Source organism: Alnus glutinosa, chromosome 13 (assembly GCF_958979055.1).
Source record: "Alnus glutinosa chromosome 13, dhAlnGlut1.1, whole genome shotgun sequence".
In the NCBI taxonomy this organism is placed as follows: domain Eukaryota; kingdom Viridiplantae; phylum Streptophyta; class Magnoliopsida; order Fagales; family Betulaceae; genus Alnus; species Alnus glutinosa.
In genome coordinates this window covers 20,360,239-20,371,776 of record NC_084898.1, presented here as the reverse complement: position 1 = coordinate 20,371,776, position 11,538 = coordinate 20,360,239, and the positions used below count along the sequence as shown (strand labels likewise).

Below are 11,538 nucleotides of genomic sequence, written 5' to 3'. Positions count from 1 at the left end.
TTTTGGTGGTTGTTGCAGGTCTCAAGTGGGGATACAGATAGGCTTGTCTTAATCTGTTTTATTTTCACTTTTAAAACCACATTGTGCGGCCCTCTGAAAGGACCGGATCATTTGTTTGACCAATTTCCTACAATTTTTAAATATTTTAGCGATGTTTTAGTTTGGTTTGGGTCTACTGTTGGGAACTCACTCCTGTTTCATTAATAGGATCGTCCACTTCTTCTTCCTTTGGGATCAAATGTGGAAATGATCCGCCATTATAATCCTTTCCTCATTCAATTAGAAAAAATAAAAAAATGTAATGGTTATAAGTAGATGATCGGATTATGATGACATATGTGGTTAGATTATTATTATTTTTTCAAAAAAAAAAAATACATAACCCAAATTTTTGCTGCTTAAACTCGTGTTTAAGATATATATAGTAGTAACATTCATCTCAAAAAAATAAAAATTGGCAGTAACACTTTAAATTAATTGTTAATTATTTAACTTTAGGGATTAGGTCAGTCCTCTCAACTCATCCGTGGCAGCGTTACCTTGTAGCCTTTGATTCTTCATAAAAAAAAAAAATAAAAAATAAAAAAAAAAAAAGTCGATAATATTTCAGCTGTGGTTAGAGATCATAATGGGAAAGTGGTGCCTAGCAAAGCTTGAAAATCATGCTAATTAACTTTGTCTAAGTGGCAGAAGCATTAACGATTTGTTTTTCTACTAAACTCTTTACGGTGCTAGTCAAGCAATCCTTGAAGAAGGCCATGAAACTAAATGCATTTAAAGCTTTCATTTGTTTCGGCGTAAAAAATGTGTTATCGGTTGGCTTGTATGAAAATTTGGTGACTGTAAAAAGTGGTTGGCAATTTTTAGCGAACACCATACGAATTTCAGCAATCTCCGGTTGTGGCGATTGGCAACCGACGATGGATTCCGGTGGATGTCGGTAGCAAATTATGGCAAAATCCGGTGGCCGTGGAGAATGAACTGCAAAAAATAGTGCATGCAAGAATGAAAATTTCAAATTCGAGAAATTGTTTACTATCTTAAAAAAGAAAAACTATTTTAAGAAAAAAAAAAATCCTATTCAACCAAAAAGATGAAAATTAATCCATATCTTAAATTAAAGAAATGAGTATAGAAATAATTTTTTTTTTAAAATTAAAAAAAAAATCATTTAAATTCATCATATCTTAGATCAACTTCTTAAAAATGAAGGAGGCAAATACTAATTGGGTGGCATTTCAATACGAAAAATTGCCCAAGTTTTGTTTCCTTCGGCAGAATCTGGAAGTCATGCATATGTATCCCGAAACACTCGGCGGTTGGGGGGGAAGGCTGTTTCCTCAAATGAAGTCCTTTCGAGGCTTGGTTTGTCAAAAGGCCTGGGGACAAGGGGCGGGGTTTCAGCTGAGCCCATTATGCGGGACAGCCCAACTGGTGAAATCAAAGTAGTGCAGGTTAGCCCAGTGGCATAAGTCTGGCTCGGAGGGCCTGGTTGACATCCCGATCATACAGGATGTCAAATGCGCACGCGTCTGTGGCCCCCACACGACTTTCCAGAATCTACCTTTCTCGTTGGGATTCTCTCTGGTCGACTTTCGGGTAATTTTCTCTCGCACCAAACACCCCCAGTCTTCGTTTTCTATTCATTTTTCTCCCTTAAATTCCCTCATTTCCATCTTTAATTCCCTTTTCAAGAAATGGGTTTTCGAGTTTGCTGTTGATTTGATTCTTTACACTCCCAAAATTGTCGACTTTTGGGAATTGTTTCATAGTCTTTTTTCTTTTTGTCGTGGCATTATATTGACGATGATTTTTTCATGTGAATTCTCTCAGATGCTTGATTTTTGCTCGAATTTGTATGAATTGGTTTGTTATGTATCTGCATGAGCTTTTGATTTCCAACTTTGTCGTTCATTTTCTTTAGTTTTTTATCCTATTGATATTCTGTATCTCACAGTCACAGAGTCTAAATTGGTGTTGAGTTAATAATTCTTTCGATTTTTTTTTTTTACATAATTCAGATTATTGTTTGCATGAAAATTTTCTCTTGGTCCTGAAAATCGCTTATTTCAAGCTTGTAATGATCGAGTTCTTACTATCAGTACTTCAGAGCCTTTCTGTTTCAGTCAATACTTGAGGATTTTGCATTCGTGGTGGTCTGTTTGCTGCAAAAGTTTTAGGTTGTATGGATATTGTGAATACTTAAGTGATTGGCACTCTTTCGTGCTAGACAGTTTTGCAAGCTGATGTTGTTTAACGTGAATACTTGATGATTAATTCATCCAAAATAAAATAAAATTGGTAAGTACAGTAATTTTATAAAAAAGCGTTGACGGACGCAGCCCAACTACAAAAAGTATACAAGAGCAACTCAAATTAGGGTTGATCCAATAGTGACTTTAAAGCCATGTCACATTTGGGAGGATAAGAGGGGCATAGGAGTTTTGCATATAGCATTACTCATATGTGTGTGTGTGTGTGTGTTTGACTTTATCTAGGTTATTTTGGCTGGCTGAGACTTTTTATTATTTTCAAGGATTAGGATGTAGTTTTTATTAGATTTTCGAAGCTAGAAGAGTGTGCTTTAATTGTTGTAGCTAATCTTTGATAATTCTCAGTAGAGAAACTTATTTTATTTCTTTTCCCCTTGCTGTATAGCCTAGAAGACCAGCCTCTGGGCAGTGATTTTGATCTTTTTTACTCTCTTTTTTATCTTGAAATATGTCTCTAGCACAAACAGATCTATTTTCATGGGTATCTCCTACATCACATCCACACGCACCCCCTATTGAGTCTAGAACCCATGACCACAGTGTTCACTTTATTCTTGCATGAAAAAGATATGTTTTTTGGGTTAAAGCTCATTGACACCAGAAAATATGTATGTTATTTTAAGTCGTACATCTACATGTCATTAGTGTCTCATTGCGTTTGACAAATATATGGCTGTTTTTCTATGTATGTATACTGCACCCTGTTCTCTGTGTTGAAACATAAGTTGGCAGTTGGCCAAATCATAGTAATTTATTAATGGAGGCATTGAGCTGTTTGATTAATAATTCATTGGATACAGGGCTTCAAGAAGTTTCTGAGATTGTGATAACCATAATGGTGACATTGTTCCCTTTTGGAAACTTTATAAAACAGTTATTCATGTTATTATGAGTTTTGAGCTGTGTCCAGCTTGAAGGTAGACTGGGAAAAATAATCATGTTATTATGAGTTTTGAGCTGTGTCCAGCATGATGCAAATAATTAGGTTTTTAATTTTAATTTTTAATTTTTAATTTATTTATTTATTTTTTATTTTTCTGGCTAGCAGAACTCAGGTGTTTGTTGCTTCCTAGTTTGCTGGTTTATGAATCTCTGTTACAAGAAGTTGCTGGTTTGTGTCATTGACATACCATTTGGAAACCCATGAATTGGACAAAATTAATTGAAATGGAATTTGTTTAGCCCAATTCATGTGCTTGGAGAAAGAAAAAAATGGTGAATTCAAATTCTATTCAAAGCCATGAATTGAATAGAATTAGAATTTTTGTGAACTGGTCAACAAAAGATCATATCAAATCTAATTTGAGAAGAAGAATCAAACATTACTGCTTTCATATTGAGGATAGCAATTAGTATTTAATGATATTTTTAACTTCATTATTTTTTCATTTGAGTGTCACCGGTAACGTCTTCTTCTGTAATTTATATAGCATAGATCTTAGTTGTGTCAATTTTGTGCTTGACCTGCAAAGTTTTTGTTGCTTCAAAAGTAATTTTTCACTGTAACTATTTAGGTAGCACCCAGAAGTCCATTATTGCTAACTACATTACTATCCTTTTTGTCATATTTCATCTTCTTTGCAAGTAAATTGCTTCGTAAGAGGAGTAGATGGCTTTTTTGTTGATGCTGATGAGTGGTTAACTTGTTGCTGAGGTTTATCCTCTAATACACCTCAGTTCAACCCTTTAGCAACAAAAGCAGCCACCATAAGTTTGTCAGCATTTGGACTGGGAGAGCCATTTGGCTTTGTTAACTTCTCTGAGAAGTGGAAGAAGCAGAAGAAGTCTGAGCCGTCCAGCAAGAGGGAACCCTCTTCTGAGGTAGATTTACATCCCTTTGCCTAGGCCAACATTTTATTCTGAAAAAGGAAGTGATTTTGGGAAAAATTGCACAAGGGTTTGTTAACCAATGCATTGGTGCTGTGGGATAATAAATTCTGTTATGGGATTCGAATATCCAGTTTAGGAAATTAATTCATAATTTCATCTTATACAGATAATTGTTTGAGATATTGCATCAGTGTCATTCTATAAACCTCACTTGAAAGTTGTGACAAGCATCAATGTAGAGGAAATAATTTGACAAGCAACGGTCCAATCCGGCAACTCACAGAAGAATATGTAAAAATGCTTAATGAATCATGCCCTATGCTCTCAATTTCAAATAAATAATTAATTACATGTTGCAAACCTGACCGAGACTTCTTTTTGTTTCTGATCAACCATGCAGAAAGGAAATGTATCAAAACACGAGGCACTGGGAAATGCTGGGTTAGAAACAAGAAACTGCCCAATTGGCAAGACCTACAAAGCAGTGAGCCGTGTTCTCCCTCTCGTGGCAACAGCTCCTCAGCCACCACCTAGTATGAAGTTTAGATGCCCTCCGGCTGTAGTTGCTGCAAGTAGGTTATTATAGATTTTTTTTAGTTTAAATTTGTGTTTTTATTTTTATTTTTATAGACTTTATTATATAATGGGTCAAACGGGTCGTGTCGTGTCAACTTGTTATTTAAGTGGATCGTGTTAGGGTTAAAGAGTCTAACCTTTTTAGTTAAACGGATCGTGTTAGGGTTGACCCTTAACGGGTTCACGGGTCAAACGAGTTGACTCGAACCCGACATGCGAACCCATTTTGATAGCCCTAGTTGCAAGGGCTGCCCTGTGCAGGATTGCCCTTGTTAAAAATTTATGCCCTCAGCCTCTATCTGCTAAAACTCATCAATCTTGTGAATAATCTTTCTAGTGGGAGTCTGTAACGTGAATGATTTTACAAATACTTAGAGTCTGTTTGGGTTTGCGATTTCAAAAAGTGCGATTTAAAATCACGATTTTAAAATGTGCGATTTAAAAAAAGTGATTTTTAAAAACGCAGTTAAGTGTTTGGCAAAATCGCAGTTTAGCATTTAAAATCGCAAATTAGCCTTTAAAATTCTGCGTTTTAAAAAAAGCATCATCTTACCTGCGATTTGAAATAGTAGATTTTCTGCGTTTTCAAATCGCAATTTTTAAAAACGCAGTTCCCAAACGATTTATATTCTGAGATTTAGTTTAAAATCGCACTTATTGTCTATGAAATTGCAATTCCAAACGCACCCTTAATGAGATAATTTGTTAGGTTTTGAGGAAACCTATACTCTTTAGATTTGTTAAAAGGAACATAAACCTTTTCAAACACAAAGTTTGAGATTAATTTTTTGCATACCTTCTCATTATTTCATCATGCTTAAATAGAAAATATTACAACCGTAAAGGTGGAAATAAAAATAAATATGGTAATCAAATTATTTGATTTGATTACCGTCAATTACAATCAATCCTCTAAAAAATAATTATTCTATAAGGTAAGTATCAAATCATAACATATATTCTAACATAAAGAAAATATTCTACCATATTATATTCTAATATTAATATTTGCTCCACGTAGAATTCCATTTTCATAATAATATTTATGTTATCAATATTTATTTATTTACTTTTTCCTTCTTGTGGGTAGCATATAATGCATGATCATTTCTCTTCTATGATTAACTTGGAGCCCTAACTATTCCTTAGAAAACTACTTTTGTTTTTATAATGTGACCTATGAGAATAATTACTTTTTCTCTTAACTATTTAGAATATAATAATTGTTTGGGGAGTTGTGAAAATTAGAACCACCGCCTAAAGAAAGGAAGAGCAAATGGCAAAGAGAAATGGACTGGTTACTCTCCCCGACCAACTATATGGTTGAGTTAGTTCCTGCTAAACAAAATGGTGCAAATGGCTCGACCCTGTTTTGCTAAATCAATCTAGAAAGAAATTGCTTCACCAAGGAAGAGTGGCACATCAAGTGTTCAAGGCTGCCAAATCAATCATAGAAAATGTCTTACTTGAAATGCCCGTGCTGGCCATTATCCAAGATACTCATCCCAAGCTAATTAAACTCTCCCATTTAAAAGATTCTTAATTAATCTGCCTTTCTCAATTCTTGTAGGATGTTGGGCATTCAATTCTGGAAGCATATTCCCGTATTTTTGAAAACTTGGCCTATAGCATTTTGTCTAAGATAATTTGGAAGAAGATGGTTTGAGCACTCCAAATTCACCGGTGGTAATGCCTTACTTCTTTGGTATAAATCATTGCAAAACTTCAGCAGTTGGTATAGATTTAAGGCACTCGTTGATTGATCAGATGAACAAGGTGCATGAGCATTATTGTGACTCTAATTCAAGTAGTACTTGTGATTTGGGATCTTCATACAGTGAGGCCAAAGCAAGTTCTGTGGCTGCAATACCAAGTCATAATAGGCTTTGTGCATCAACAGAGAGGCCTGTGTTAGCGTGTCTCCTAAAAATTCACCTTGATAAACAAAAACAAAAAATGTGTGGTTTTCAATAGCTTTTTTTTGTAAAGATAATTTTGGTTTGCCTCTTAAAAAATGTGTAGTTGAGGTCATGGCGAACTTTGGATGTCAGGTTTGGAAAAATGTAGCAAAGCATTTACCATAATTCTTCCATCGACAACAATTCCTAACAAAATCAAAACTAAGCTAAATTGATTTCAAATTCTTTAAGGTGCAACAATTCCCATGAAAATGAAATTTCAGGCCATAATGAAATTCTAGAACCCTTGCAACTTGTACACAACTACTTCTAAGTGTAAGCTAGAATCACTTCGCAATACAACATCTTTATTGAAGATAAGCATTAATTTGAAGTATATATATATATATTGTGAATCACCGATAGAGCATTTCAAAACATGACTCAATAATTCTGTCAACAGCTCTAAAATAAATATGCCTCCAATTCTTGTTAAAGATTAGGATCCCAAAGAAAACCCAAAATCCGAATGCATAAGAGACAGCAACAAATGCATAGAAGAATAAAGGGCTATCGATTATTCTAGTCTCTTCCTTTTCTTCCTCATGTCCAGGTTCAAGTTGGTTTGTAGTTGAGCAGTTTCTCGGCAAAGGGTCTCCACATAGATCTGGATTTCCATCATAGCATTGCGACTCGAAAGTTGAGAACTGCCGCTCAAATGGGACTCTTCCAAAAAGATTGTTATAGGCAACACTAAATACTGATAAAGAAGTCATTTCAACAAATTCAAAAGGGATTCTCCCACTCAACTTGTTGTGGGAAAGATCCAAGCTCTCCATGTTTTTCAAGTTTCGAAAAGAATTTGGAATCGGGCCAGTTAGAAAATTATTCGACAAGTTCAAGGACCGAAGCTGCGACAATTCTCCCATTTCAAAAGGAATGTTACCTGTCAATTGGTTTGATGACATGTCAATTATAGTCATCATTGAGAGTGGGATACCTTTGTAAGCATGTACCTCGTGTTTTACTCGCAAGTCTGTTTTAATTTCGAATTTAGGCTCTAGTCCCGTTGGATGTGCCAGGGAAAACAGCGGACCCTTTTCCATGAAAGAGTTTGAGCCATTAGAGCTTGGAGAACTCTTCTTCCAGAATGTAATGTTATCAAGGCAGGAGGGAATACCTCCCGAAATATGATTATCAGAGATATCGAAAACTTGCAAACTTTCCATTTGACACATTCTTCGGAGTAGGTGACCTTCAAAGCGATTTCCACTTAAAAGAACTTGCACCAAGCGAGGATGATCATACAACCACTTTGGAATATTACCAGACAAGTTATTGTTTCGAATATCTAGGATTAGTAGAGAGGGGCTGTTTGATATTGCGGGTGAGATCATTCCTTGAAATTGATTGCCGCCGAGTTGCAAGCACTCCAAGCTTGTCATGTTGGCGTCCCTTGGGAGCATTTCTCCTTTCAATGTATTGTTTGATAGATTTAGATATACCAGTGGGGTGCCATCTCTAGTCAAACTTTGCGGTATTGTCCCTGAGAGCATGTTATTAGAAAGGTCTAATGCTTCCAAATGCAGATTACCAAAAGACCAAGGAATGAAGCCTTCTAATGCATTTGAGGACATGTCAACATGGGATAAGTCTGGAAGAAGATCTCCAATATTTTTGGGAAGAGAACCTTTGACATTATTATCAGACATGTCGAATAATTGAAGTGATGAAGTTCGATTAGCAAAGCAACCAAGAAAAAGTGAACCATCAATTTTGTTACTTCTCAAGGATAAACCTGTGATACTCGTGTTGAATAGCAACTGACAAGGTATGCTTCCCTTTATTAAGTTGTGAGACAAGTCTAGCGAGTCCAAGGCAACTTGGGTGGTGATAAAGCTTGGGAGAACGTGACCATTCTTCTTGTTGAGGCTACAATTCGCCAAGTTCAGAGAATTTAGCTGAAAGGTTGGAACCCATGAGGGAGATTCAGTTTCAATTTCCAAATTGCAGTTGCTTGAAAGATCAAGGAATCGGAGACTTGAAGCATTGGCAAAAGTAGAAAATGATAAAACCCCATCTAATTGATTGGCCGAAACATAAAACGACTGAATCTTGCTTTGTTTGGAGAATATTGATGAAGGTAGATTACCACGAAAGAGATTACTCGAAAGATCAAGGTCTTGGAGACTTGAAGCATTGGCAAAAGTAGAAAATGATAAAACCCCATCTAATTGATTGGCCGAAACATCAAACAACTTAATATTGTTTTGTTTGGAGAATATTGTTGAAGGCAGATTGCCATGAAAGCGATTACTCGAAAGATCAAGGTCTTGGAGACTTGAAGTATTGGCAAAAGTAGAAAATGATAAAACCCCATCTAATTGATTGGCCGAAACATCAAACAACTTAATATTGTTTTGTTTGGAGAATATTGTTGAAGGCAGATTGCCATGAAAGCGATTACTCGAAAGATCAAGGTATTGGAGACTTGAAGCATTGGCAAAAGTAGAAAATGATAAAACCCCATCTAATTGATTAGCCGAAACATCAAATGACTGAATCTTGCATTGTTTGGAGAATAGTGATGGAGGTAGATTACCACGAAAGAGATTACTCGAAAGATCAAGGTGTTGGAGACTTGAAGCATTGGCAAAAGTAGAAAATGATAAAACCCCATCTAATTGATTGGCCGAAACATAAAATGACTGAATCTTGCTTTGTTTGGAGAATAGTGATGGAGGTAGATTACCATGAAAGCGATTACTCGAAAGATCAATGTATTGGAGACTTGAAGCATTGGCAAAAGTAGAAGATGATAAAACCCCATCTAATTGATTGTCCGAAACATCGAAAAACACAATCTTGCTTTGGTTGGAGAATATTGATTGAGGTAGATTACCATGAAAGCGATTTCCCGAAAGATCAAGGTATTGGAGACTTGAAGCATTGGCAAAAGTAGAAAATGATAAAACCCCATCTAATTGATTGTCCGAAACATCAAACCTCTCAATCTTGCTTTGTTTGGAGAATAGTGATGGAGGTAGATTACCATGAAAGCGATTACTCCAAAGATCAAGCTCTTGGAGACTTGAAGCATTGGCAAAAGTAGAAAATGATAAAACCCCATCTAATTGATTGGCCGAAACATCGAAATACTCAATCTTGCTTTGGTTGGAGAATATTGACGAAGGTAGATTACCATAAAGACGATTATTTGATAGACGAAGTACTTCAAGGTTTCCAATCATCCCAAGACAAGAGGGAATAACGCCTTCCAGTATATTATCCTTAAGATTCAAATACTTCAGATATTGTAATCCCTTCAGTTCGCAAAAAGCTGCATCAAAGTGATCGAGTGTGAAAAATGAGTTCCAATGTAGGATATTATGTAGGGATAATTGCACCGTTGGTCCCTGTGGTATACCATAATTATTTTTCACTCCCTATGGTTTAAAAAGTTCATAGGAGGTCCTCGTGATATGCAATAATTACAAATTGAACCCTGTCGTCAAATTCTGTTAAAATTTTTAACAGATTCTGTCAAATGCCACGACAGCGCCATGTGTCGCCAATAAGATGGCGACACGTGTCTATTGTAATAAAAAAAATATAAATTTATTAAAAAATAAATAAAAATACTTATTTTTTTTATAAAAAAATTCAAAAAAAAATTCAAAAAAAAAAAAAAAGCTGCAGGGGATGGCCTGGCCACCCTTTTTGGGGGTGGCCAGGCCACCCCCTTTCCCCATTTTTGTTTTTTTTTAAAAAAAAAATAAGTATTTTTTATTTATTTTTTAATAAATTTATATTATTTTATTAAAATTAGACATGTCAGCGCCACGTGTCACCATTAAGATGACGACATGTGGCGCTGACGTGGCATTTGACAGAATCTGTTAAAAATTTTAACAGAATTTGACGTCAGGGATCGATTTGTAATTATTGCATATCACGAGGACCTCCCATGAACTTTTTAAACCATAGGGAGTGAAAAATAATTATGGTATACCACAGGGACCAACGGTGCAATTATCCCTATTATGTATATGCTTAGAAGGCATCAAAATAATGAACAACCTAATATTGAGGTTAGAAAATATTATGACTGATATATTATGAATTATGTGAAACTCTTTGAAGGTAGGATTCTCTGCAAGATCTCAAGGTATGAATTAAGAGTCATTTAGAATTTCAGGAATTAGCCAAAATGAATTGAGCAAATAAAATTAAATGAAGCTGAACAAATTATTATGGGATTAGAAAAGAAAAAAGAGGAAAGTAAGAGTTCTCACGTACCTTCAAGCCTTCCTCCAATTTGCATGTAACGAAGGTGTAAGTCTTGGAGTTCATCAAATAAGGTGAACAAGGTTACATTTGGATACCATGTACTTCTTGATGAAGCGTCGTTGTACTCCCCTTCCCAATATATTGCCCCAACTCCTCCAGCAATACCATCACAAATGATTCCATCCACTTCACAACAATTCCTTCCGTCCCAGCCCGCAAGGGAAGAAGCATTTGTGGCGTTCTTGATCTCCAAGAGAGCTCTCGTCTGTTCTTTGGTGCATCCAGCTGCTTTAACACAAGCCAAAGGGGATGAAGCGATGAAAGCCAAAGCCCAAACAAAAATGACATTTTTAGCAAAACAAGAAGTCTCCATTTCTAAAGTGATTCTATTCTGATCGATGCAACTATGGAAACTGCCTTTATATATATATATATAAAATGCAATATTGTTGGCAAGTCTTGAAAATATTAGTCCACGCGCGCATTTTGTGGGGAGCAGTAATGTGTATTGGAAATTGCTTGCAAATTACAACATTTATGAAGAACGTACGTAGTACTTTTGTGGGGAGCAGTAATGTGTATTGGAAATTGCTTGGAAATTACTACATTTATGAACAACGTACGTAGTACTTTTGGTTTCCTTTTATTTTTCTTAATTTTTCGAAATTGCA

The 11,538-nt window shown here is 35.6% G+C and overlaps 1 protein-coding gene and 1 long non-coding RNA gene across 2 annotated transcripts; one reads left to right on the top strand and one right to left on the bottom strand.

The window, feature by feature from the left end:
* Positions 1-3,863: 3,863 nt before the first annotated feature.
* On the top strand, positions 3,864-5,137 carry LOC133853794 (uncharacterized). The gene is made up of 3 exons (XR_009896742.1): positions 3,864-4,094; positions 4,270-4,394; positions 4,504-5,137. It is a non-coding gene; the product is annotated as an uncharacterized LOC133853794 (long non-coding RNA).
* A 1,791-nt stretch (positions 5,138-6,928) lies between these two features.
* On the bottom strand, positions 6,929-11,240 carry LOC133853954 (receptor-like protein 14). The gene is made up of 2 exons (XM_062289974.1): positions 10,877-11,240; positions 6,929-9,917 (listed from the first exon to the last, which is right to left on the bottom strand). Exons 1-2 carry the CDS (start codon positions 11,238-11,240, stop codon positions 6,994-6,996), a joined length of 3,288 nt encoding a protein of 1,095 aa, XP_062145958.1. The 3' UTR covers positions 6,929-6,993.
* Positions 11,241-11,538: the final 298 nt, after the last annotated feature.